The sequence below is a fragment of the Monodelphis domestica genome, chromosome 5 (genome assembly GCF_027887165.1).
Source record: "Monodelphis domestica isolate mMonDom1 chromosome 5, mMonDom1.pri, whole genome shotgun sequence".
NCBI classification, from domain to species: domain Eukaryota; kingdom Metazoa; phylum Chordata; class Mammalia; order Didelphimorphia; family Didelphidae; genus Monodelphis; species Monodelphis domestica.
Genome location: NC_077231.1, coordinates 24,964,434 through 24,992,260, shown reverse-complemented (window position 1 = coordinate 24,992,260; position 27,827 = coordinate 24,964,434). Strand labels below are relative to the sequence as shown.

Genomic DNA, 27,827 nt, shown 5'->3' with positions numbered 1-27,827 from the left:
CCATCCCAAGTTGGCCAGTTCTGCTCTAAGCGCCCCTTGTGGAACAACATACACATGCTGGCTGAGTCTTGGTTGGGTTTTAAAAAAAAACCTTTTTATTATTGAATTGCAAGTAATACAAATATTCCAAAAATATAAACAGACACTTAATGGCGTCAAACATTTCAAGTTTTGGAATAAAACAAATTTCTCCAAGAAACCATTAATCTGTAACCAGGGTAGTCGGAATCCTATAGCACAGGTGACGTGGGGCGCAGTCCCGGTCTCCCCCCAAGCCAGCGTTCCAGACCCTCGAGTGGAAAGGCAGCACAAGAGTAACTCTCGCCCCACGGTCCTTACAAGAAAGCAGGCTGCCTGTGAGGCGGAAGAAGGCGGCTGGCCGGGCAGCAGCCCCAGCCCACAGCTTGGTCAAAGCCCCATTCTGCAGAGCTGACCCAGAATGAGTAACCCATAAACCAAACACCCTGGGCTCCCTTATTCTCCCTGCACCCCCCAGAGGCAGTGAGTGAGAACAGTCTCCTTCCCGGTTCAATACAAAGGGAGATCCTCCCCCCGCGGCTGGGGCGCGGAGAATTCTTTACTATGGCACAAGGGGCTCCCAGAAGAAGGCTTCGGGGCAGGGCCAGGCTGGCTACTTTTTTAGACTTTCCATGATTAGCACATCCAAAGTTTCTGGGTTCTTATATAAAACAGTAAAGGTAAATTTACAAGTTTACAAAATAGTCAACATCTTTGGGAGGCAGGAGGGAGCTAAAAAGTCCCAGACTCTCTTAAGGCAAATTTACCCAAGGATATTTCTTTCCCTGTTCAGCAATTAAACGCTCAAGTTCATGGTCCAATTGTCAATTGTCTTTCAGGTCCAAGACACTGCTCTCTGCCTCCCCAGTCTGGGATCCACAGGCCTTTGAAGAGCACCCTCTCTACAATATGCAGAGTTGAGACCCTTAATCCTGACCCTCTCCCAAACCGGCCCTTTGTTTAAAGCTTCCCCCTATGAGAGGGATGTGAACATCCGGCTCTTTCTAAACAGAAGCCCAATCAGAGACACTAGAACTGTGCCACTGAAGAGGCAACTTTTAAAGAACTAAAATTGGCAGAAGGGAGTATTCCTGGAATGGCTGGTACACATGTGGCCTGGTCTCTAATGAGACCTAGCTTCCATGGGGCACCCTGGCTGAGCTTGGCTCAGAACCAGGTGAGGTAAAGAACTTGGGTCGCCCTTTGTCGAGAAGCCCTCTACTTGCTCAAGGACTCGAGCTCTTTAGAGTAGAGGAGGGGGAAAGGGCATCCCCCAGGGGACCACTGGAAAAGACACCCCCCAAGTCCTAGCTCATTCCAAGACTAAACTCACGTCTGTACCAGGGTTTGGAAGCCCTGCCAACCCTCTGACACACCACTGTCCAAACAACTGTTTCTAAGGGCTTTGGGCCGCTCCAGGCTGGCATAAGGTCCTGTTCAAATCTGGCTGAGGTGGATGAGGAACATGCTTTAACTGGAAGACCAAGAAGACCGGCTAGAGGGGCCAGGGTGCGTATGTACAGCTGAGTAAGAACAAATGGCTGGCGTGCCAAAGACACAGGGCTTCCTATGAGAGACAGCAAGCGCACGTCCCAGTGGGCTGGGGAACACGGACATTTGTTGTTGGACACTTGGAGGGCATCTCAGTAGAGGCAACATAGGCATGTCAGCGTCCCCCCTTCTTTACTCAGAGCAGCGAGGGAGCCTGGGAACGGAGGCTGAGGAACGTCTTTCGGCCCAGTCTCTTTCATTATTGCTCACGTGTTTCAGGACAGTGTCCCAAAGCCCCTAATGGCAAAGGCAGTTGGGCTTGGACCAGATGTCAGGAATGTCTTCACCACTGCTCTCCCACCCTTAAGAAGCAGTAGATAATGGCCTGGAGGTGGAGGATCAAGCTCCAAATCTCCCCCCTCCCCTACTCTCTTGTGATAACTGGCCATGGAATTTGGCATTAAGAGTGGGACGGGACTGATTAGGTTTGTTTGATTTGGGCAGTTTTTTGGTTGTTGGTTTGGAGGAGGTTTCTGTCAGCACTCAGACTTGGCCTCCAATTCTACCCCAAGAGTCAGTTTTAGGAAATGCTTCCACAGAGAAGTAGCTAGAGAAAGAAAACAGATTCTAGGAAATTTCAGTTCTATGTCTTCATAGCTTCTGGGTCCCTGGACATGTGTTCCATGGCACCATCTTGGTATAAAACCAAGGAGAAAAGATGGAAACCTGACAACAATGGGAGGGATCAGAATTGGCACCAAGATTGAGTAAGGAGGGACTCTAATCGGAACGCACACCAGAACACAGAAAAGCTGCTCTGTCCCCCCCCCGCCAATTCACCCAATTGGCCATTTCCCCCATCTCCCCCACCCCCAGAAAGCAAGCATTTCAGACAAAGAGAATGGTGGAGAAGAATGCTGAGTTTCAAGTGTACCTGAACAAGTGTGGAATTCCTTCAGGGAAAGGTGGGGAGATTTGACTGCCGATTACCTCTTAGGGAATCTTCCTTTAGTTCCACAGCACACCTGTTCCAGCAGAAGCCAAGCCTACAAGCCAGTGCTGCTTACTTGGGGGGTCTCCTCACGAAACCTCCAAACTTAGAAGACCTTCCATTTTGTACATGTGGCTTAATACGAATAAACGCTTTTTAGAAGAGAACCCGGGACCATGCTGCAGACACTGAAGTGCATACGGATTCTGAAACCTCGGCCCTGAGCAGGCCTTGGGTCTTCTTTCTCCACTCTTTTCTGTGTCACTAAGGCATCTGCAGGAAGCTAGCACACCGTAATCAAGAGAACCAACTGTTGGCTCTTGCTGTTTGTTTTCCACCTAGGGGACACAGGTGTCCTCGAGGCTGCCCATGCAAAGGTCTCACCGTCCCAAACTTCCCTGAATTAAACTGCCTGGAGGAGATGAAACCTTTTCCTCCTTTATGCTCAAGGAACTGGAAGTGTCGGCAGCATTAAAGCTGCCCTTTCCAGGTCCTCTGAAGAAGGATCCCTGCACAGATTGGCTCTCCAGCTTTCTCTAGAGACCTATAATCTGATCCATGCCTCAGGGACAGACATTCTGGCTTTCCAAATTTGTTCTGAGCAGTGGGAACGAGCCTCTGACTCCCCTGTCCCCCAGCTTTCAGCCCAGAGCCCAAGATTATTCAGGAATGAACCGAGCCCCTCCAATGAAACTCATTCTCTGTCCTCCTTTGAGGGTTGCCCATGGTTTCAGAATTGTAATTGGGAGGTGAAGAAGGAGAGGAAAGGAGGGCACCGAAGTTCCAGGCCAGGGAGAGAAGGGCAGGAGTGGCTCCTTGATCCCAACCCTCCCGGCCACGTTTGTGAGGCCAAAGTGTGGATTGCTGGGATGTTTAAAAACCACCTGTTTCCCGAGGTTGCTGTGGGTCTCAAGGGAAGTGTCTGAATAGTGTGCATTTGAATGTGGTGCCAGGTGGCCTACACATCAGGCTCTACACACCCAGGGAAGACTCGAGGTTTGGCAGCAGAGCACGGAATGGTCTTTGTTCCCACGAGAGGTCAATGGCTCCTGGACCGACTCTCTAGGAGGCGAGCTCTGGCTCCCCCACCCGAATCATCATGGTGTCGGTGTCCAACATGCCCGCACACATACACGCTCACACAGTGTGTTCCTCTAACGCCCAGTTCATGGAGCAGGGGGTATTAGGTGTCACTGGTCTGCTGTTTGCCCACATGGTCATCTAACGTGCCCTAACTCACTTTACATTGTTTCTCCCTGTTTCTGCTATCTCTTCCTGGCTGAGAGCGAAGGCACAGTGTGTCACAGTCCCCTGCAGTTCTAGACCCGCTGAGATGGAGAAGTCTAAGGTGCCCTCAGCTGCCCAAGGCTGGTATACACATCTTCTGCTTCACTGAGCTCCTCAAAGATGGGTATCAAATTCAGCAACTCTGTGTCTGCCATGTCGTCAAACCAGGATTGCACAGGCACCTGTGGAAGAGACGGGCAAGAGGAGGAGCTGCTGGGGGCCGGGGCCCTTGGGTCTCAGGACGAGTCCCATCCTCGTCTTCCATGTAGCCTAAAAGGGGCTGCAGCAATACTCCTGGTGGTCCACGAGCCCTAGGACACGGATGGCCTTTTCCCTACCCAATAAACAGGACGGAAGCCGGGGGCGGGAAAGAACCCGGAGCCCGGGGTACTCACTGCGTTCTCTGGGTGGAAGATGTACGAGGCAGGAGAGTTGTCCAATATCAGGGTTTTCCTCAGGTCTCTCCCTAATCGGCTGAGGTCCTTGACGTAGCAGCCCTGGTGGAACACACAGGACTCTCGGAAGAGGCGGGCCCGGAACACGCCACACTGATCCAAGAGATCAGTCACAGGGTCAGCATACTGAGGAGAAAGAGGACACGCGTGTGGCTCAGGCCCTCCTCGGCTTCTCTGCCTGCCACCCTCCACGCTTCCCGGATACCTTGGCCAGGCTGGCAGTGAAGAGGACGCATTCAAACAGCTCCCCCATTCGCCTCAGGAACTCATCCACATAAGGCCTCTTCAGCACATACACCTGGAGAAAACCGGGGGGAGCGGTGAGAAAGGGCGAAGCTGGGAGGGCTGACAGCTTTCGGGAAGGGCCTAAGCCCGCGTCGGCCGACTCTCCCAACCCGTTCCTCTCTGGAGCTCCGGTGCGGGCTCGGACGAGAAGCCTTCCGCCTTACTAGCTGGGCCTCTTCCTAGGCCCCACCCGGGGGCTTGGGAGCCAAGTCCACTTCCGTGGCCCACGGCAAGGGAAGGCAGACGTGGAGGCAGGGCCGGGGCCAGGCCCGGAGCGTCTGCTTCTGGCAGGGTGCAGTGGGCCACCTCCAGAAACAAGCAATCAAGGATAGGCCCGCAGCTGGACACAGCCTATCCTGGATTACTTGAACCTGGCCGCAGCCTTGGCTCATCTCGCTGTTCTCTTCAGCTCTGGCAGGGGACTCGAGGCACCTTAAAATGCTGCCTCTTCCAAAACCGTTCCTTTCTCGATGGGCTCCTTCCCTCCCGGCAGCGCTCCAATGGTGTCCTTCGGTGCTTGCGGCCCTCCCCCTAAGACGTTGGCGTGTGGCTTCTGGCTGTCTTGCTTTGATACAACGCTGTACTTCTGCTGCCCAGGAGGGAGCGCTCACCAAGTCTTAGCTGGTCTCTGCTCTTCTGCAACTCGTCTGGCATCCAAGAGCAGCTAGAACAAGGTCCCTGAATGCCCATCGGCGCACCTTCCACTCCTCTGGAGGCTCCGTCTTCCCTGGCTCAGCGCCTCTCTGCTTGGCTTTTCAGGAATGGCTCCGAGCTCAGTCATGGCCCAGGCGGCGCCCTCCGGTGGGCAGTGTTTCAGACACACTGAGCCCTTCTCAGGAGGGCTTTGTGTCCCAGGGCCAGACCGAGGCCTCTTTAGGCCCCACCAAATGGCGCCAACTGACCAAGGAGCCCCAGGAGCCCTTACGCAGCACCCATCCCAGCGAGGGCCGTGCCAATGACCTCATCGCCCTCTCTGTGGATAGTGTTCTTCACCCTCTCAATAGGCCACAGAGACACCAGGGTCTGTCCTGAGCCCCTCAGGCTTTGGGATGGGTTGCTGCCTCCGCCACGCGGCCCGTCACTTTGGTTTTCTCCCACTATGGCCCCAGGCTCAAGCCCATCCCTATTCAGGGGCTTGCTTACCTGGTGAGTGATCCCCTCAATCTCCACAGGCACTATAAAGTCAGCATTGTTGATTGGCTGGAAGGAAAGGTTAAGGAAGGAGTCAGCCTAGCAGAAAACGGAGATCTCCCCCGTCCCCTTCCCTTCTGTCTAGGATCAATACTACGTATTGGCTCCCCGGCAGAAGAGCAGTCAGGGCTCTTGGGGGTTAAGTTTGAACGTGGGCCCTCCGACTTGGCGCTCCAGCCACCTGGAGCCCATTCTCAGCGAGTGCTGGCTTCGTGCTGGACTAGTGGCAGAGATACTAAGGAGTCCCCCTCCAGCTTGCTGCCCTCAGAGAGGGCTTCCATGCCAAAAGTCATCACCACTGTCGGAAGAGGAACGAAAGCCGAAAAGCACCGCAGCGGCCCCCGGCCCGCTGCTTCTTCGTGGCTCTCTCTGGTGGGGGTGAAGGGAAGGCTCTTTGAACAGGTGGGAGTCTAGGAGAGAGCCTTCCTCTCTTTTCTTCTCTGAACTAAGCAGAGGGTCTTTCCATTCCACCCCAGCTCGCCTACATCCCCCCCCGGGCTGTCTTTCTCTCCCTCCCTGCCCGCCGTGCAGCGGAACTGGAGAGGGCCAGCTCAGCTGCACTGGCGTGATCACGGCATCGCGGCAGTCATGCCGAGCTCTCAGGACCAAGCCAGGAAGAGCAAGAGGGCCAACAAGGCAGATTACCTTAAAGGAACTATGTACAAGGGTCTCGTCCAGGTCGATGACCACACAGATCCTTCCTTGATCCTGCTGCGTCACCTCTGGAAGCAGGCACGTTCCTGGAATCTGTAAACAACGTCAAGCTGCCATCATTTCTCCAAATGAGATAACTAGGTTCTCGGCAGGAAAGTTGGGAGCAAGGCAAGGAGGGGAGTGGATAGAAGGTAAACAGGGCGCAAAAACTTGAGGCAGAGCAGATTCCCTAGTTTCCTCACCTCTCTGGGGACGTGGCCAATCAGAGAGAAACCTGAAAATTTCTCTTTGGGGTACAGGACTAGCCAGAGGAAGGATCACCAGAAATATTTTGCTCCCTAGAATAGCTGTCAAAAAACCCCTCACCTTCTGTCTTGGAAGAGGTATTAAGTATTGTTCCCAAGGAGGAAGAGGGGGGTAAGGGCTAGGATAATTGGGGTTGACTTGTCCAGGAAGTCACAAAGAGGAAATATCTGATGCCAGCTTTGAACCCATGGCCTCCTGTCTCTAGACCTGGCTCTCTATCCTCTGAGCCACCTTGCTGCCTCCCTCCCATCCCCCCCAGATTCTTATAGCTAGAGGTTCTGAGAAGGAAGCACTGTTCATCCCCACATCTCGGGGACTGTCCAACCGAGTCAAGAAGAGCAAACTGCCCATCCCAAATCCTAGGGATTTCCTAGCCTCTCTATAGAGCAGCTTGCCAAGCAAAAGCCCAGGAAGTTAGTCTCAGGGCCAAGCTCAGAACAGCCCTGCCGGAATAATAACAATTAAATACCTGGTAAAACTGGTACTGAAGACACTGGAGCAGATCCGACTAGAAAGAGAAATGAAAAAGTGTCAGTGAAAGAACTCCCCGTTTCCCCCTCTAGTGTTCTCTGAGCCTTGTTTCAGACACCAGGCCTGAAAAATACTAACCCTTCATGCTGCAACCGCGGTGTAAGGTGGCTCTCTAGGGCTAAGGCCACATTAGTTACACAAAAAAAGACCTTGGGACACATGGTGGCTACAACGGAAGGAAAGGGGGCATCAGGGAAATCCAATTTTTGCTCCCCTATTTACAAGGATTATTTGCATATATATTATTTATGTACATATATTTTATATATATATTTACAAGGCCTGTGGATTCTCAGCTCCTTCTATTTGTCCAGAAAGATACTCAGGAGGGGGAAGTTGGGTGGCTTAGTAGATTGAGAGTCAGGCCTAGAGATGGGATGTCCTGGGTTCAAATTTGACCCCAGACACTGTGTGACCCTGGGCAAGTCACTTAATCCCCATTGTCTAGCCCTTACTGCTCTTCTGCCTTGGAACCAATACACAGTACTGATTGTAAGATATGGTAAGGGTTTAAAAAAAAATAAAAGGATTCTAGGGAACTTAGTAAAGATCCTAAGATACTAGCTAAAGTGATCAACTCAGGACCTAAAGTATGTAAGAGGCAGACTCGGGCTCACCCCACACATAATGCTTCAATTTTGGTCTCTTGCTTTGCCCTTGAAATAAGGGGGATCCATGGAAGCATATGTATCACCTCTTCTCAGGGATATGATAATCTGGAATAAGAAGTCATTTTTTAACGGATTTCCACCCCCTTAATTTCTTTCTTCCTTTCTTCTCATTCATTATACATAAGAAATAGTTTTTAGCCTTTGCCTTATTATTTAAAAAAAATTTTTTTTAAACTCTTACCTTCCATTTTGGAGTCAATACTGTGTATTGGTTTCAAGGCAGAAGAGTGGTCAGGACTAGGCAATGGGGGTCAATGACTTGCCCAGGGTCACACAGCTGAGAAGTGTCTGAGGCCAGATTTGAACCTAGGACCTCCCGTCTCTAGGCTTGACTCTCAAACCACTGAGCACCCAGCTGCCCAACCTTTGCCTTTTTTAAAAATGTTGAGCCAAATTCTCTCTCTCCCTCCCTTCCTAAGACAGCAAGCAATCTGACAGAGATTTTACATATGCAATAATAGAAAACATTTTCTCATGTTAGTCACTTTATGGAAGAGAACTTAAACAAAAAACTCAAAATAAAACAAAAAAGAGGAACAGGAAATACAGTTTATGTTTTGGCCTATACTCAGATTCCATCAACTTATTAAAACTTTGTTGTGGGAAAAACCCTGACAACTTTATTGTGACTGGGATTGGTACAGTATGGCCTAACTAAACTCATAACATCTCTAGAAACTACCCTGACTAAGCCTTTTGGGGGGAAAATGATTTTTCTTAAATTTGATTTCTAAATGTTTTGTGGAGGTTGTCTCAGGAATTTGGATCCCCCAAATCTGAAAAAACAAGTTCCAATTCTTAAATATAATCACAACTGAATCTGAAAAAAGCCTAAAGCTGCAAAGAAGTTTAAAAGTTGCTATCTCAAACTGGCTAGATTTGGTCACAGGGACATAAAAATGGAAGGCACTCTCTCTTTCTTTGAGGATTGTATAATCTACCTGAGGAAAAAGAGAGAGGGAATGGCTACAGAGTCTACCATTCAGAGGTAGAGTAATAGAGTATACGTTAAATTTATGAAGTGCGAAGGAGAATGCTAGACAGGAAGAGGGAGTGAAGTCAGTGAGGTTAATCCTTAAAGGAAGCAGATACAGAGGACTGATTTTTTGAGAAGAGAATTTAGGTGCGGGCCTGAAGAACTGTTTTGAGCTTTTGCAGCTGAGCTGATGGAAAAGACTACAAAGGAGGAGAGACCACTGTTCCCCAAGTTCTACTAGGATTGCCAATCAGGGACATAAGTGGGCTAAGGAATCATGGGGTTAAGACAATAATGGCTGACACCCAGAAGTCATGAGGATAGCCTGAACAGGGAGAATTAGAAACAAGATGAATAATTCTATAAGGAACACTCTTTAGGCCTTTAGGAACCTTTAGGCCAGGGTTTTTATATTCTTATGCAAATAAACGGTGGTCCTTCCACTATATTCCCACCCCCATTTCTCAGGGCATCCCTGTTACCTTGGCAATGGTGTTGGTTTCATCCTTGTATGAGGCAAGCTCATTGCTGCAGCCTGATTGGCTAACATGTTGGGTACGGAAGCAACAGAAAAATGCCTTGAAGATGTTACGTCCACGAGGCTTCTTGGGAGAGGACCTGGAGATCAGACCTAGAACAGAGATAGTAACAAAGTGTGAGAGGCAGTGCACCTCTCTGGATAGCACTCCTCCAATTCCAATGAGATGCTCCTACGGGCAGAGTCTCTTGTACTTCATTATTCCCCCAGCATCCTCACTTGGTGGGCAGAGGAGATTGTAGGTGCTGATGGGAGGTACAGAGGATTTACAACTAATCCCAGAAAATGAAGCCAGGCTATGTAGGAACTCAGGCATCCAACTGTGGCTTCTGGCACCCAAGGCATTGAAGCCAGCCACTGTTAAACTGAGGAAGGCCAAAGAAATGGCAATAAATGGGAAGTGCAAATTTATACAAAATCGGTGTGTTCCAGGAACAAACAGCAGCCCCTCTCCAACAGAGAAGAGCTGCATTTCTGAGCCTATTTGATTATTTACCCAGTGTGGAGTTCCCATTCAGCATCAGGTTAAAATCTTCAGGAAAACCCACAAAACCTTCTGAGGATGAAGCTTTATTTTCTCCTCAAATCACCCCCCCACCCCCCACTCCCAATTTCCTTGGAAGATGTATGACTAACTCTCAATTACTCACATCTGGATTATCCACTTGCAATGACTATCTATAGCAATTCCCGGCTGCCTTCTTCCCTTTTGCTCAGCAGACAAGTTTCTCTACCACTAGCCAATTTAAATCCTAGGAGTAGTGAATAAGGTTCATTACCTGTAAGATGAACCTAAGATTCCAATTGTGAACACTCACTCCCTTCAATACAGATCTCAACCTATGGCTAACCCCTGTCCATTTCCTGCCATCACTCCACCACCAGGGTGTCCACCTAAGGTACCTTCGAATCCCCTGTCTTCAAGAGCAGGGTGTTTGTCAGCTATAAATGGCAGGCCACGTGGAGCAGCAAAAAGAATGCTGGCTTGGGGCCAGGAGACCTAGGTTCAAATCCTAGACCTGTCACTATCTTTTTGACCTCAGGCAGAATGACTTGGTTTCTTGATCTGTAAAATAGGGATAAGGACACTTTGAGCAGTGAGCTCACAGGGTTTGGGAGGAAGATGGAAAGCAAGTAGAACACCTCACTCACCCCCAACCACCTCAATCCTACACTCGGGGTGTTCTGCCCCATTATCTGCCTAGCTTTACATCTCCTGCTTTATAATGCACTCATGCCCTTCCATTTTAGACCTCGTCCTCTCCACTTTCTGCCATTCCTTGGTTGGTTATCCCCCACCACACAGAATTCTTGGTCATCTTTTCCAGTGCTGGACATATCTTCTCTCATCCACCAGCCACCTCTGCCTCTCCTTAGCTCCAATTCACTAATACTCAAAGCCAAGTCAGAATATTTCTTCTCCCCACTTAGTGAATCTCCCTCTAAAGCCGTCATTCAGTAACCTCTTTCTTTGAGATTCATGCTACCCAAATTTACTGCCCAATCCAGATCCTGATCACAGTTATCTCCTGGTCGATCTTCAGGCTGTTCTCCTTCATTTCTCAAAGTATTTTGTGCCTGAGTCACATTCTCCCCATCCTGTCCTGACACTAAGGACTTCAACATACATGTTTGCGTTTTAGCCTAACTTCCAAGTTCCTCAATTCCCCTGACCCAGCCTCCAGTCCACCTTGCTACCCAGGGCTGGTCACACCTTTAGTCCTATCATAATCCATCAGGGTTCACTTCCACAGTGAAGGCCTTGAACATTCTTCCATAATCTCTCTTCATTCCCATCTCTTCCTATACCTCATTCCTCTTAAAGTCATTCATTCTCTTCATTATCTCCTCCAATCTTCCAACCCCACTGGACTTTCTTCTTCTGGCATCACTACATTCTCCTTTCCAAATCTCAACTCTAAAGGTAACCAGTTCGGGTGCTTTTGCCCAAATGTATCTTACCACTGCAACTTTGGGCCTCTGTGTTCTAATTCATGGATTGGATTAACTTGAAGTCATGTAGTGATGTTGATTTTACCCCTTTGTATCTGATCTCAGTGAGGGCCCCCTTTACTCTTCTGTGACTGAGTCTCCATCCCTCTTCCCCACAGAAGCCCTTTGATGTCTCTTCTGTTCTCCAGTTGTCTACACCACTGCTTCTGCCACATTCTCCACTACTTAAACTGAGTAAATCAAGGCTATTGGGTGCTCCTCTTCATTTCTCTTTATCTCAAAGCCTCTTGACATCACTCCTGCTATTCCTTCATCATGTCAGCTCTGATTATGGCCCTTCCAATCAAGGCCAACTCCTCTCCCTGCACCCTTGATATCTTTCCCTCTGTCTTCTTCAGGAAATTGCATATACCATCATCTCCATCTGTCAAGTCTTTACCTGCTCCTTGTTTGCTGCCTACCAAACACACCCAAATCTATTCTATCCTTTGAACCAGATCTGATTTCCCACTACTGACTATTAGATATCCCCACTGATTCTCTTTAGTCAAAATTCTTGAAAAATAAAATTTATTATTTAATGTTTCTACTTCTTTCCCCTTTAAAAGACTGGGTCTCTCTAATTTGCTCATCCTGGAATACAATGGCTAATCACAGATCCAATCCCACTACTGTTCAGCATGGGAACTCTTGACTTGTTCCATTTCTGACCTGGTATAGATGCTTAAGCCACAAAGCTCAAAAGATCCACTACCATCAGCCTTCCCAAGAGGAAGGATTACAGGTCTATACCACCACCCCTAGGCCTCTTCTACACTCTTGGAAATCTGCTCTCCCCAAAGTTACCCATTGATCTTTAAACTGCCAAATCTAAGGGCTTGTTCTTAAACTGATCCTTTGAGACATTTCTGCAGCTTTTGACCCTGTTGAGTACCTTCTCCTCTTGGATAGGTTCTCCTTTTTGGATTTTCCTGACAGGGTTCTTTCCTAATTTTCTTCCAACCCCACTCTAATTATGGGGTATCCTAAGACTCAATTCTAGACCTTTTTTCTCTCTATCTTCTTGGTGTTCTCAGCTCCAGAACTTCTATACCCTCTTCTGAGCTCCAATTCTATATCACCAAGTGTTTAGTAGACATTTGGAAATAGATGTCCTCTAGGCACCCTAAACTCAAAGTGACCAGAACAGAACTCATTCCCTTCCAAAACCATTCTTCTGAATTTCTCTATTGCTGCTGAAGGTACTGGAGTCAGTCAGGTTTACAATCTTAGAGTCTACTTTGACCCTTCATTCTTATTTATCCTGAAGATCTCCTGATGGCCAATCTCGCCGTTTCTATTTCTGTGCTATCTCTAGCACTCACATAAGCTGCCGGCTTAGTCCAGCCCTTCATTACCTCTCAGCTCCCCCTGGGCTATTACAATGTTGTTTCCTATTTGGCCTCCTCACTCCAAGCTGTCTTTCCACACTGCTACTAAAGGTACAAGTCTGTTCCCCCTCAGCCCTGAGCTTCAGGGGCTTCCCATTACGTCCAGAATCAAATGTAAACTATAGGGTCTGGTACCGGATACTCATGGCAAGCTTGCTCTCCTCCTTACCTTCCCAGGCCTCCTACTTCCCTTAACATACTCCATGGTCTGGTCACTGGCCTGCTTCTTCTTTCCCTATGATTCTGACTGGCCCTCCTCATCTCCACCACTAGCCTTGCTTATTTCCAACTCCATGGTCTCCAAAGCCTGCACTTAATGCTGCAAACAAACATGACTTTCAAGTTCTTTTTCCTCATCTCGGAATATCTCTGGCATGGCTAAAGAAGAGCGCGTTACCTGTAGCATGGAGAAACAAGCAAAACTCACTCCCAGCCAGCAGGTGGTGCAAGAGACCCACTCAGCCGAGCAATGTGGCCAAGGCTCAACGAGCCCGAAAATGTCCCGAGTTCTGGTAGGACTAGCCAAGGTCTGTGAGGCCACTGACCTCGTTAGGAAACCAAGGAAAGGAACCAAGAACTGGACCAGACCTCCTTTTCCAAAGGGGACAATGAAGCCCGAAGAGTCCCTTTACACTTCAAACGAGCAGAATAGAGACGGTGGTGGGAGCTCCCATTTATTTAGTGTCCACCACGGCACAGAGTGGCTTTCTTTACACCACCCTCCAGGGCAGTGGTCTCAAGGTTATCTCCATTGAAGGGAGGACCAAAGGAGGCTCTGAAGCAGGCAGTGGTTTGGTCCAGAACACAGAGCAATTAAGAAGCTCACTTTCCCCCCCTGCCCATTGCCACTGGGCCATGTGGCCTGGCTGAGGTGGGAGCGACATGGGAACAAGAACGTGGAAGGCCAAAGGTCTGGGTTTTTGTAGGGCAGAGGCTGTGGTGAGGGAGGACGAAGAGCAGAAGACGAGTTTGAGAAGATCCCAGACGGCCAAGCTTGCTCTAGGACGCTAGTCCCCACTGCTCACTCCCAATGCGGGTTCTTCCAGCAGAAGTCTCCACTTCTCCCTGGGCAGAGGGTTAGCCTATCTCCAGGACAGCCCCCTGTGAGGAAGGACGAGAGAACCACCCAGCACTCCTTCCAACCAGGAACGGAGCAGAAGGAGTAGACCGCTCCCTGTCAGCACCAGGTAGCAGACAACCCTGCTCAGAAACTTCGCTGCCATTCAACAGGAACAACAACATGAAAGACAAGAGGATTTCCGGCAGGTGCAGCCTGGGGTGACCAAGAGACCACAAACAGATGGGTTAAGTCCCCGCAGCCTTTCCAGCCAGCAAAGTTCAGAGATCTCACTTCCTCTCTGCTCCCTGCTGTCCATCTCACCACATAAAGTGGTGATGCTCTCTTGTTACTCCAATGCCTAAAATCACGAGCAACAACCCTACTGGTCCATTTTCTCAGCGTGGGAGGGTCACCCCACCCCTCCCAGCTCCATTCTGGAATCACAATCTCAGAACTGGAAGGATCCTAGAGAACTTTTTTTTTAGGAATGTCCACGGTCCAAGCACAAGATGGCTGAAGTGACGCTTCGTGCTCTCACTCCATTTCTAATGAATGTCTACATCAAGCTAACTATTCACACAGAGAATACAGCAGTCAGTATTTAAGGGGAAAGCTCATTGGGCTTTTCCTGTTTTTATTTTAAAATGTGTGTGTGTTATATAACTAGAAATCCAGAGGGGAAACCTCGTTCTGACTAAGGCTGCCACAACATAACACAGAAGAGACAGCCACAGCCCCAAGATGAAGCCACAGCTGGAGACTTCACTCTGCCTGCTGTTTGGTTACAAAGTCAAACACCCTGAGCGTCTCTATAAGAGAACAGACCAGAAAAGCTTCTAGCATTTTCTAAAGGCAGAAGTAATCCTGTGAGCTAGGGAATGACGGGGGAGAGTGTGGGCCCAGGCCCTTTAAGCTTCTCCTCGAGAAGCCCAACTCTGACTAGCAAGATCAGCAGTGTGGGGCCTAGGTTGACATCAGCTGGGCAGGGCCTTTTTCCTGCCAAGCTCTGAAATCTCAAGAGCCTGAGGATCTTGGAAAGTCTAACACAAATGATCAGTTGCCGGACTTTAGAAGACACAAAGAGCTTTGACCCCAAAGGCAAGACCAGGTCTGACCTGGGCTTTCAAGAAGGCCAGTCCTGAAGGAGGTGAGACAAAGGGTAGCTCTCCCAGACCAGCTAGCAAAGCCAGTTTCACTAGTAAGAGGCCTAATGAGGAGGGAAGGAGGGGCTGGGTCTGTGCTCTTGATTTCCTTTATTTGAAGGCCTTGCTCTTTTGCTTCCCTCAATTCTCCCAGCAATTTCAGTTTGGGAGGGACTGCTCCTTTAGGCCTTCTGAGGTAATCCTAAATACACAAGTCTCCACCATGTTCTCCCCGCCCAGAAGGGAATGCTATCAAGTCAAATTGTCTTGGATTCAGCCCAAAACACAGATATCACCAAATATTCCTGGCATGCCCTGCAGATGGTAGATACTCTATAGTCTACTCAATTCACGATCAATTCCTGGGTCATCAAGGGCTTCTGGAGGGACACTGCCAGTACGGGGGTAAGCCATAAGAATGATCAGGAGGATGAAAACACTTTACTCACACCATCTCATAGCTGAAGGGTCTTGGAGAGAGGCAAAACATGAAAGCTGCCAGGCCTTGGTTTGACATAATGGAAAGAATACCAGTGGGCAAAGCTATGGCTTTGTGCCTCAGTTTCTTCATCTATAAATGGTGATAATAATGATGATCTTACTTACCTTATAGGTCCCTAAGAAGGACAAATAAGACGTGTTGTCTCTAAAAACAACCAGGGCAAAGAGCTACACAAATTCAAGGTATTATTTTGGGGGAAATCATGCTAACTTATTTTATTCCTCCTGTGAGGGCAAGAGGAGCTAGCAAGAAAATGTCACAAATTGGTGAGTGACTTGATAGACTATCCAGCTCTGGCCTAACCTTGGCTTTACACCTGGGCAGGCAATGAAATGCTCAAGAGTTTGGGACCTCTGCTCCAACCTATAGTCTCAATAACTGTCCACGTTTTTTTCTCCAGAGCAGAAACCATTGGGGAAGAAGTGTAAGGACAATAGAGAACAGTCAGAGGGGGCTTGGGGAGGGTGTCCTTCAATTCTGGCTTTGTTTAGCTGGTTTAAAGGGGAAGGGGGAAACTACACACCCGAGTGGGATCTGAAACTTCAGTCAATTAGCCTTTCAAATCATTCCTTTCAGTTCAGTCCCAGCTTTGTGTTCCTCTAAGCCAGGTGCAAGGAGCTGTCCTCAAGCAGAGTAAATGGGGGTGGGTGAGGGTGGGGGATGGAGGGAGGCAGGGTGGGAGCAATGGGTCTAAGGGGAAGAAGTTCTCTTTAGTCATGGAAGAAGACTGCTCTGGGCCAGAGATCTTGGACACTCCTTACTTACTACTCTACGGCTGAGCCAGGTCTGTAATTTTATTATAAACTAATAGTTTCCAAAGGCTGAGGAAGACTGAGATTGGGAAGGCTCCTCCAGGGAGCCAACTCTTCATTTCTCTTTTTCCAGCTCCTCCTATTCCATGAACATTCTTACATTTTCTCTCCAGAAGCAAGCCCATGATCCCTCCAGGCACCTCTTTGGATCAGGAGTGTTCTGGCACTGGGAGAATTCCCCTCCTGGCAAGTCTAGCTGTTGTCAAACTGCTGCTTTCCCTGATTCTGACATCTGTTTTCAGGATGGGGAGTACAGCAAACCCAGCCTGAGAAGAGGGAGCCCCTTCAGTTGGCCAGAAGCACAGGCTTCACAGCAGGAAGGCATGAGGCCTCCCACAGGGCGTGGATAAAGGTCCTGAAGAACAGTACAGAAAGTCAAAGAGGCAGATGCCCAAATGGTGCTAGGACCAAATACAAAGCTATATCCATGATCCCTTGACCCTCAAGACCAAAACAATCCAATGACCTTCCTTGAGAACTCTACCCTTCGGTTCTCACACCCACAGGAGTTTTATGCTAATGAGGTAGGGACAAAAAAATCAACAAAATAGGTTTGACTTGATCTTTAAAGTCCCTTCTAGCTCTAAAATGTGATTCAACTCTACATTGGGGTGGCACTTCCACTGAAGACAAGGTTACAAATACTGGGCATGATGTATTTAGTTGGATGGTCAGTATTTTTGAATAAGAGAGAAGCCTCAGAAGAAAACATCTTAACTGGGCCATTTGGTACCCAACTCTCTCAGGTCAGAAATGGCACCTTCTAGGAATGATCTGAAAACTAATCCTTTTAAAAATGTTGGCATTGCTGATACCCACAGACAGTCTCACATCCCAGCAATGGTGTTGGTCAAAACCAAAGGAGGATCCTCAAAGTTCTTTCCTGTCTCTGAGAATGTAATATGCATGGAAATCAAAGAGGAAATTTTTTTTCTTGGTTCATTTTCCCTCCCGATGGTTAAATAAAGAATAGGCTGGGTTTTGGCTACAAAATGGCCTCTTACTAGTAAAGGAAGAAAATTTAGAGCATTTCTGTCTTGCCATTGGCTCAATGCCTTGGTTCTTGGAGGCAAGGCACAACTTTCTCAGGATCTGTGCCCTGTTCCTTTCTGCTCCCCCCCCACCCAGATTCCTTCCCTGGCTATTTTTGAGGAATTGACTCGTCTGTTTTACTGGGGAATTGGGGAGAAGGCCTTGAAATGTTAAGTGGCAGGATTGGTACCTCTGAATACTAGGTATCATACAAGTAAGTACAGACAGGACATTTCAAAGGAAATACTGCCAAGAAGAGCAATGTGGTTCAGTGAAAAAGGCACTAGAGCTCTGGAGTCAGAGGACCTTGGTTCAAATCCTATCTCTGATGTGACCCTGGTCAATTAACTTCCCTTCCATGGGCCTCAGTGCAAAAAAAGAGGTTGGTCTAGACAACTGCCGAGGTTCCTTCCAGTTCTCTAAGTCTTTCTAAGCCACTCTGAGGACTTCAGCACAAGCAGGTGCATAGCTTCCTTCTTCAGTCAAGGGAGAAGGAAAGTCATATTAGTTAAACAAGCAACTACCTTTCCTAGGACAGCTCCAAGTTTCTAAATGTTTAAATAAGTCTTGGAGAGCTTCTACTCTGCCACATGGGATGTGGAGGTCCTCTCTCAGTTGAGGGCTTTCATGTGTCATGGCAATCTGGAGAAAGAAGTTGATGCTGGGCTCAATCTCTCCTTTGCCCTAGATTTCCTTGTCTGTGCCATGGACAAGTCAAGGGAGTCCTAGGTCCAGAATGCAATCTTTGACTAACCTGGTCTTAAAATAGACACGGGTATGGAATTGGAGGTGGACATGTGGAATGGGATTGGATTTCCTGCTCCAGTCCGTGGGCCTCCTTCCCCAGCTGCCCCCCCCCCCCCCCCCCAGGAATCTACAATTCTGGTTATAGAGATGGCAGCTTCAGGATTCCTCAAATGATATCTATATAGTGCCAACTCTTCAGTAACTGCCAAAAACCCAAACCCAAGCCACAAACTCAGAAAACTGTGCTCAGGGTCTGCTGGGGGCAGATGAGGAATAAAATTTCCCTGGGATTTATGAAATACTGTGCTCTCTTCAGTTCTACAACTGGGGTAGGAGGGAGAGGAAGAATCATTCTGGGGTCAGCAGATGACTTCTGAGTGAGCTGGAACCGAATGTACACATCCATCCCTCTAATGGGACAGGTGATGTTGAGAATTTAGGAGGTGGCCATTGGTGATAGGGAGCCTAATTATATAACCAGATGCCCATTCTCTTTGATGCTGCTGGACCGTAGGGCAGGGCCTTGCCATCCTTTCCATCTCTCCCAAAAAGACTCCTGAGAGAGCAGAGAAAAGATCTGTGCATCTGAGGGGGAAATCCTGGTAATTTCTGAGATATAAGAAGATACTTGCTGTCAGATTTCAGCCTCAGCTTCTCAAGAAGTAGCTGTCCAAACAACTCTGAGGAAAGAGCAGTTGTAGAATGCTTAAAATAAATGCTGATGGTGAGGTCCAGATAAAGTCTGAGACTAAGCGCCTATCTAGGAGGCCCTGGGGCCCTTGTAAGATAGCCAGATAATTCAGATAGGGAAGAAAATTCAGAAACTCAAGGGGGAGGTAGCATAATTCAGTGGAAAGAGTGCTGTAATTGGAGTCAGATGACCTGGGTTCAAACCAGTTTCTGCCCCCTTACTGTGTGACAGCAGGGATTCTGAGCCTCAGTTACCTCATTTGTAAAATGGGAAGTAAAAAAAAAACTAGCTGACACTCTATGATCCTTTTCTGCTCTTCAGCTGTGCTCCTATGGGAAAGGAGTCCCCTTTCCTTCAGCATTCAGTAGGGTTAAGGCTAGTCTATGGGGGCTGGCAAGGACTTTTTTTTCTTTGACAGGACTTGCATTCAGCAGACACTTAAAACTACCTGTTGAATTTAATCAAACTGAAATTCGAACAGACAAGGAGGGAAAGACTGGATGTTCTCAAGTATCTACTAAAGGCAAATGCTTATATTAGAGAATGTGTCAACATTTACTCCCAAATATGGACAGCAGTGACATCAAGACCTTCCTCAGACAGCACAGGTACCAACATGCCAATTCCTGGGAGTCAGTGGAGGAAGATGTGGCTGAGGGGGAGAAAGCTCCTTCTTTGTTGTGGTGCTGGGGCCCCTCTACCTTCAGGAGACAGAATGGGGGAGAGTCCCGGGAGATTTAGAAAGAACACACTCTTCCTCAATGGCCATGACAATTCTTACCTAGGATTTCTATTCTTCTGAGGTCAGGGCTGGCATTGCAAAATCTGCTCAGATCACGGGGAATGGGATTCTAACTCACTCTCTATCTCCAGGCTTGTTTAGGGGGCTTTTGGGAGTATGTGAAGAAAAAAGGAGTAGAATTGTTTAGATGGAAAAATTGCTTCTACCAGTTCATCTGTCCTGATGACTGGATCTTTTTTTCCTCCCATGGTTGCTGCAAGTTAGCAATTATTGAACTAAGAAGAACTCTTGGGCCTAGGGACTTTAGGCTGTGGAGCTACTATAGTGGATTATTATGTCAAAGACATTCTTTGAACTCAAATGGCCCCACAGGATCAAAGACAGTTTTGAAAAATTAAAATTTGGCACAGAGAAAGGGATAGTCTGGACCAGGATGAAGGCAATGCTGAATAGAATACTCATTCTCATAGAATACTCATTCTCCCTCCCTCCCTCTCTCTCTCTGTGGTTTACTGGATTTCAAGACTTCAATATCATGAATTATTTCTGGATTAATATTACTCTTTCTCATAGCTGGTGTAAGGGGCACATAGGTAGCACAGTGGATAGAATATACCTGGGTTCAAGTCTGGCCTCAAATACTTCCTAGCTGTGTGACCCTAAGCAAGTCACTTAACCCTGTTTGCCTAGCCCTTGCCCGCCTTTCTTAAAAGTTATTACTAAGACAGAAAAGAGTTAAAAAATATCCAAAAAGTCCTTGACACAGCTGGGTTAAGGCCAAAAAAAGAAAGGACACTGGGAGTTATCTATCTCCTGGTAGCAACATTTAGCTATGTGGATTTATTTCTGCCCTCTAAAGAGGAGGCTGGGTTAAGCAAGAATGTATGTTCTCTGCCATAGGGAAGGCTCAGATTCCACAGAGAGAAACAAAGTAAGAGTCTTCTCTCTCCCCACTAACATTCTTTATCTTATCTGAAGGGAGCAGACTCAATTCAATTAAAGGAAAAGAGTCAATTTGTAAGCTCGACTGTGGGCGGTGCCTAGAATTTCTCCTCTGGTCCCCTCATCTAGCTTTGCTAAGTGGCTGAGACTTCTGGGTCTTAGGGTGAACCTAAGATTTTCAAACTAATAAATAGGCCTTTAGAGACCATATAATGTAATTTTCCTTCAAAGCCAGAGAGGTGGAGTAACCTGCACTGAGGTCACACTGGAAGTACATGCCAAAGTCACCCTGACTTTGTCTTGGGCTCTTTCTACTCCATCATCCCAGGCCAGAGTGTTCCTTCAGAAGGTGGCTCAGAGAGGCAGTGAAATACAGAAGATCTGGGGTAGTGGCTGGGGAAGTCACTTTCTTAATCTGGGTTTCCTTATCTGTAAAAGGGGGATAACGATGGTTCTACTACTTACCTACAAGGCTATATTATGAATAAATTCTAAACTTTTCAGCTCCAGATTGTTATTATTCTTATGCTCACCTTTCCAACATTCCAGACTTGTTCCCTGCCCTCCTTCTGGTTTGTCTCTGCTGAGAAGTGTGTGTCAGGACCAACTGTTCCGCTTCTAACTCAATGATCCCCCAAGTTTTTTGCCATTTGAGATTTTCTGTAAATTTCCCTGGGCGGGCTGGAAGTGGGCCTGGTGATGTAAACACATTTATTCCTCTGGGATGATTAGGGTGGGGAAGGGCAAAGGTGACAGAATACCAAAACAGATCAGGCTGAAGACCAACTGCATGGAGATACTGGGCTCCAAGCATCTTTTGCTGCTAAGAGGTCCCAGAAGTAAACTTCTACTTGGTCCTTGGCATAATTTCTGCTGTCTCCTTTATGAGGGAAGCAGCATTTATGCAGGGATTCCAGGGTGACCCTGCCCTCCTTGAGTTCAGAAAGTGGGGAGCCCATCACCTCAGCACGAATCTACTGTTGGTCCTCCTAGTGACACACAGAATGAACTGGCCAAGCTTTCCTTTTCACTCCCACAGAATGAACAATGAAAAACATCTGTGATCTTCTGAATCTCGCCCTAAAGCAAACCACCCAGATTAGCTAGCCTAACCCCTTCTGTTCACACAGTTGATTTAACTCTGGCTGATTTTTTGAGTGGTGAATGGTAATAATCAGGAAACTATATTTTAAGAACCTCTATTTCTTTTCAAAGTCCCTGTCTCTCTCATTTCCAATGCTACAATTGTTTAAAAGGAGTCCAAATCTTATAAGAAAGTAATTCGTAGAATCCCAAAGCAACCTGAAGCCATTAAAAAAAGATAACCCTTACCTTTTAGAGTCTTATAAACAATACTGTGTATTATTCCAAGGCAGAAGAGTGGTAATAGCTAGGCATTGAGGTTAAGTGATTTGCCCAGAGCCACACAACTAGTGTCTGAGGCCACAATCTGAATCCAGGACCTCCTGTCTCTAGGCCTGGTTCTCTAACCATTGAGCCAAGTCATTTTTAAAAATATGATAATTTGTTACTCCAAGTATTTATCATATTTACTTTTGGGAAGCTGAGCAATGCCAGAAAAACAGCATTCCAGCTGGAATCTCAGGCTCTCTCCTCACGTCCCACCCATCTGAACCCTTGGGTTCTTCACGACTCAGCTCAGGTGCCATTTCCATGAAGTCCCCCAATTGTGAGTACCCCCCAATTACCTTATATTTGCTTTTCTTTGTACATGCTGTATTGTGCCCACCCCCAAAAGGATCCCTGACACAGAAGGTGGCTTGTTTCCTCTGAAACTTTGCTAGGTGATTAATGTTTATTGAATTACATTTATAGATACGCCTCCACAAGAAAGTACTGTCTCCCCAAACCAGTATCTCACCCAAATCTTCCCTACCCCCCCCCCCCCACTGTCCTGGTTATCTATTCACCTGGCAGTGTGGCAGGAGGTAAGAGAAGTGTCTCTCTTTTTTAGGGTGAGGCAGGAGAACAGACCAGGAGAGTAGGGAAGAGGAATCCCTGTGTGAGGATTTCCTGGTGTGAAAACTCCCTCCACATTGGAGATCAATAACTCATCTCTAAGTTCTAAGTCTTCACGATTTTGGGGAAGGGCACTGAGAGATACAAGGTCCTTGAGTTCCTAGGAGTCAGCTCTCAACCCCAAGACTGGCCCTCAACCCCCTATGCCAGACCTCTCTGCCACCTTCTTCACTAGGGGTAAAATCCCTCAGCAAGGTCTATTGTTGCAAGGGAGGAATCTGTGCATTCACAGGCTACTCCCAGGGGGCAGAGATGGAGGCCCTTCCTCTGGGGTCAGGAATCCTTTATCGTAGCCTCTTTTCATGGATTCCTCTCTAAGAAAGGCACTTGAAGCCGTCCAAGATCTAGTAGTATTTGCATTATGGCCAAAGTACTGACAGTCCTTTGTTGTCACCCCTTAACCCACTTCAAAACAGGCCAGGAGGAAAAAGACTGTCCATAAGAGGGGGTGCAGGGGAAAGACTTGGGGCTCTGTCTCCCTTCTCTGCCCCACAAGCCTTAGACTGCGGCTTTCTTCTTCTTAATGGATTAGTGAGAGGTGGGGCAGCAAGTCTGCTTTAATGCTAGGCTACGCAGACTTCGATTTCTACCAAACACAATTCTGGTGAAAAGGAAGACACTGCCAAGTTCTGTGGAGGTTGACAGGAAGGGATTTTACCTACAATACGTGGACTTTCTGTTCCCACAGAAGAATTCCTGGAGAAAGCTGGGAGGAGAGGGCGGGAAATGCTGTTGAGGGCAGCCCCCCAAGAGCACACTCTGAATGCAGAAGGCAGCCCCATTCAAGTCCTGTCCCCCCGAATGCGGAGTTAACAGCAACTCCTGAAGGTATTCCTCAAGTCATGAGCAGAGCCAGCTCCAGCCCCCTCGGGACCTGGCTGCCTGGGATGTATGTGTAGTCATTTTATTAGGAAAGGGGAAGGGAGCTACCTGGGGGGAAGAGCAGGGCCCAGAATTCTAGAAAATAGTCTGCAGCAGACCAAACTGTCAAGCACCATCCAAATGCAGATTCATTCTTATGTAGGTTCCAAGGCTGTAGTGGCTAGTGAAATAGCTCGTAGGATGGAAAAAGTGCTGGGGTTTAGTTCAGTTTTCTCCTGCTCTCTATGCCAGGTTCCAGACGTGACAGTAGGAAACCCAAGTTTTATTTTCTCCCTAAAGGGAATGACCACTGATATCAAACAGAGAGGTCCCAGCTCTGCCTGGAGTTATTGGGTGTGTCCTCTTTGGGGACAACTCCTCTCTCCTGCTCCCCAAAGGAGCAAGGGAAGCAATCCCTGCCTCCTCTTACTATGATGAGCTCATCCCAGGACAGCCAATATTCAATAGGAGACTGTCCAGTGTCCAGAGAGGCCCTAGAATGGCCAGCCCCAGAAAGGCTTTTATCTGTCTTGAGAAGCAGAACAAATTTCCCTCGACTTTTCAAGAAATTTTGCTCTCTCATTTCTTTCTATAATTTTTTTGACCCATCAACTGACCCCAAAGCAAGGCCTCTCAATGCTCAGGGAATCAGAGCTTAAAAAATAAAAGTTGAAGAAAAAAAGATTGTGTTAGGCTTCTGTGTTTTAAATTTTTAAGAAAAGATTTTAAACATCATTTCTACCTTTGGGCTTCCCCCACTTTGAAGACACCTTGGCTAAGAGCAATTTGTTTACTCTGAGCACACTGCTCCAGGCTTTCTCCAAATTTCTTCTTCCCCCAAAGTAATTTATCCCAACCTCCCTCCCTCTGGTTAAAGACAAGGGATCTGAACCACCAAGAGCATTTATTAAGGGTTTGCCAGTGGCAGTGTCTAGCACCAAATGAAAGCTGACTTAGAATTTGTTGGGTGGAATCAAATCTATCAGAGTTAAAAGTCCTAATCGGTACAGAAAAAGGATGGGGAAAAGTGTATGAATAATAACCTGCATGTTTGAAAGTTCTTATTTAGAGGGAGGGAGAGGAGAGGGAGAGAGAGAGAGAGAGAAAGAGAAAGAAGGAGAGAGAGCAGCTAATGCAAGCCAGTATAAACCAAGAAAAAGTAACAACTTCACTGCCATACTGGAGCTGGATTCTGTTTACAGTCTTCTTCAACATTCACAACAAAAACAAGCCTTGGACTAACTGGGTGACCTTGGCAAAGTCACTTAACCTCTGTGGGCCTCAGTTTCCTAACCAGTAAAATGTGGTGGTGGGGCTAGGTGACCTGTAAAGTGCTTTTCAGCTCAGATTCTAGGACCCTCTAACGAGTAAAACTTGATCAAGTCTCCATTTGACTGCTGACTACTAAGGTCTCCCCAAAACAAACCCCAGTCATAACTAGGTGTGTGTGTGGGGGGGAGTGCATGGAGAGAAACCATTACCTAGAACTCATTTTGTGTGTGCATGTGGAGGGGGGCATCATATACCCCCAAGATACCTCCTCTCCCTTTTAATTGTGTCACATGAGAGGGGCCAGGCTTGTGGGGCCTCTCCAGAAGGATGAAGGCTTCCCTCCTCTGTGGACCTCAGCAAGCCCAGGTGCTGCCTCCTCTCCAGCCTCAAGAGAAGGCAGGATCCTCACAAGCCAACGCAGTTCAAGAACAAAGTACCAGAAAGGGGGGGCCGCCGGAGACCGTGCAATTTCCATGGCCAGGACACAGAAGGACCCCCCTCCTCCCCATCTCTGGAAGGCTGTGGCCAACCCAAGGCACATTTGCCAGCGTGGACCGAGGGGAGAGCCTCAGGAAAGGGGCCCAGCTCCAGTCCTGGTTCATTCGGTGGAACACGGGACGAGGCTCAACCCCACCAAACCAGTTCCATCTGCCCCAGTTGGAATGCCAGGCTCTGGCGGGCAGTCGAGCTGGGAGAATGGGTGCATTTCAGCCAGCGGCGGTTATTAATAGCAGGAGTGAAGTGAAGGCACATTCATGGCAAGGTACAAGGAGCCCAAAGCTCTGACAGCTCAAAGCCCTCTCTAAAGCCTTCCTTTAGATCTCGGCCCGAGGGAAGGAGCGGGCGGCAGGCGCCTGACTTCTCCCCTTCCTCAGGCCGGGGTGGCTCAACTTACTCCTCGTCCCCCAGTATTGGGCAAGTCCCTGCTCTTGGCCCAGCCTGGCCCCGGGAAAGCACTCCTTCCTCCTCGCCCCCAGTCTGCACCCATTTTCCTGTGGGTCCCTCCCCAAAGGAAGGGGGCGCGGTGGAAATCTCAAGCCCTCCAGTGCTCGGGCTCCGCTCTCCACAGGAGGGTCCTTCGACCCCAGCCCCCACAGCCGGGCTTTGGAGCAAGCCCCCAGGCCGTAGGAGCCCCTTGCTCTGTCGGACAAGACCACAGTCCGGGAGAATCCAGGCGCTTGAGCCGGGAAAACTCCCACTTTCCCACGGCGCGATTCGGAAACACGCCGGCTCTGATGCCATCAAGCGAATTATGTAACCGGGGCCCCGAGCTAAACAAACGCGGCTCTGTGCAGCGCTGTCTCCCGGGGGAGCCCGATCCGAGAGGGTAGGCTAGGGAAGGAAGGGGGGGGTCTCCTCTCCCGCCTGCCCGGAGCTCCTCGGCTCATCCAAAAGGGCGGGCCGGAGAGCTGGGGAAGCCCGACCGAGAGCGGGACACGGGCGGGGGCGGAGCTGGGTGCGGCTGGGGAGCCGGGGTCCGAGAGAAGATGTTCAGTGGATTCGGACCGGCCCTCCTCTCCCGTCTCCCATCTCCATCCTTGGGCTCCAAGGCGGGGAACTTGGGTCCCAAGTTCTAGACGGGCAAGCTGGCGGCCACCGCGGGGGCTGCGGGGAGGACCTCGAGGTCCCCCAAACCAGGAGACGGCGGAGGGGCTCGCGGGGAGTCTGGCTTCCTGTCGGCCGAACGCCCACTCCCCCACTTGGGCGCCGGGGCGGAAGGCCCGGGCCTGGGTGACAGCTGCCGCGCAGCCCCACCCCTCCCCCCGCGGGAGGCGGCGGCCCGGGCCGGGCCCCTAGGCGGGGGAGGGTCGCCGCTGCCGCTCCATCCCCCGCTCGTGCCCCTCCGGGCGGCCGCCCCGCCCCTCCTCCCGGAGCCGAGCTGTGCCGGACTCGGCGGGGGCAGCGGCGGACCCGCGGAGGCCAGAGGGGGCGGCGGCAAAGTTTTGCGAAGTTGCCGGCCTTACCTTGCTTGGTGAGCACCAGGGCGTCTTCCCTCCGCGCCTGGGTGATGATGGAGCCGTGTTCCATCTAACAACCCCGCGGGCCCGGGATGGGTGGGCGGGCGGGGACGGGGGGCCTGGGCGGGGGCCGGCTCTGGGGCTGCGGCGGCGGCGGCGACGGCGACGGCGGAGGCGGAGGCGGCTCCTTCGGCTGTTCACATCCCCCTCCGTCCCCCTCCCCGAGGCAGAGAAGGGAGGCGGCCTGCAAGGAGGGCCGGCGGCCCGGGCAGCAGCTCCCCACCCCCACCCCCCCAGGTCCCCCCAACCTGGATCCCCCGGCAGCAGCTCCGGGCTCCTCAGTTGGGGTCCAACATGGAGAATCCGGAGCGAAAACAAGAGGAGGAAATGGGACACGGGGCAGTTTCCAGGCCCCCCCCTCCCTCCGTACTCCAGATAAACAACCCGCGGCTGCTGTACCCACCCCCTCCTCCTCCTCCTCCCAACTCTCCTCTCCGCCGGGCTTTTCCCGCTCCGGGACCCGGCCCTGCGCCACTGGCAATGGGGCAATGTTCTCGGTCTTGGGACCCTCACGTGCGATCGGGCTGGGCTGGCGAAGCTTCCGGCTCCTTAGCAATTTTGTTACCACCCCCCCACCCCCCCAAAAAAAAAGCGAATCCCGGAGGGGGGTGGGGTGGGAGGCGGGCAGCCTGGCGGGGGGGGGACTTGAAACCGCTCCTGCTCCCCGATTGGCCAGTCCGGAGAAAGAGGGCGTTGCCCTACTTTACTATGCGGTGCGAGGACCCAACAACATTCCAGCCGTCTCGGGCCACGCCTCTCCGGATCCCAGGCTCTACCTCCTCCATGGCCACGCCCCCTTCCTATTTAAACTGAGCGTCTCTGGGTCCCCGGTTGTTTTTTTTTTTTCCTTTCTTCCCCCCCACCCCTCCAAGCTTCCAGAGCTGGAGGGGAGCTGTCAGTCTGGGTTACCTCGCCTCGGTGACTCCGCCTCTCGTGGTCCCTGAGGCCGAGCAACTTGGGGCGGTGTCCTAGAGGGTGGAGACTGAACCGGAGCGATCCAAGGCACCGATGCTAGGAAGAGCGCACCGCGAGCCCCTCCATGCTTTGGGCCGCTCTTCTGATGGTACTTAGATAGGCACTTTGGAAGTCACCAGACCCTGCTCTCCAGGCCAGGCAGTTCCGAAGGCAGGACTGCAGGCTAGGGGAATTTCCTCAGTCTCCCTTTTTATCTTTTATTCCGGCCCCCGAC

At 49.6% G+C, this 27,827-nt stretch overlaps 1 protein-coding gene and 1 non-coding gene across 2 annotated transcripts; both read right to left on the bottom strand.

The window, feature by feature from the left end:
- Positions 1–72: 72 nt before the first annotated feature.
- CTDSP2 (CTD small phosphatase 2) lies at positions 73–26,998 on the bottom strand. The gene is made up of 8 exons (XM_056797711.1): positions 26,585–26,998; positions 9,339–9,487; positions 7,148–7,186; positions 6,364–6,465; positions 5,671–5,727; positions 4,448–4,540; positions 4,183–4,368; positions 73–3,969 (listed from the first exon to the last, which is right to left on the bottom strand). The coding sequence occupies exons 1-8, from the start codon at positions 26,646–26,648 to the stop codon at positions 3,844–3,846; spliced, it is 816 nt and encodes a 271-aa protein (XP_056653689.1). The 5' UTR covers positions 26,649–26,998; the 3' UTR covers positions 73–3,843.
- MIR26-1 (microRNA mir-26-1) lies at positions 4,829–4,897 on the bottom strand. The gene has a single exon (NR_034967.1). It is a non-coding gene; the product is annotated as a microRNA mir-26-1 (primary transcript).
- Positions 26,999–27,827: the final 829 nt, after the last annotated feature.

Excerpts from the sequence above, each read along its gene's own strand:
- CTDSP2 (XM_056797711.1), bottom strand. The coding sequence starts at position 26,648 with ATGGAACACGGCTCCATCATCACCCAGGCGCGGAGGGAAGACGCCCTG. Across the intron at positions 7,187-9,338 it reads AAACCAACACCATTGCCAAG|TCGGATCTGCTCCAGTGTCT; the intron begins GTAACAGGGATG and ends TTCTCTTTCTAG. Across the intron at positions 4,541-5,670 it reads TTGAGGGGATCACTCACCAG|GTGTATGTGCTGAAGAGGCC; the intron begins GTAAGCAAGCCC and ends GGTTTTCTCCAG.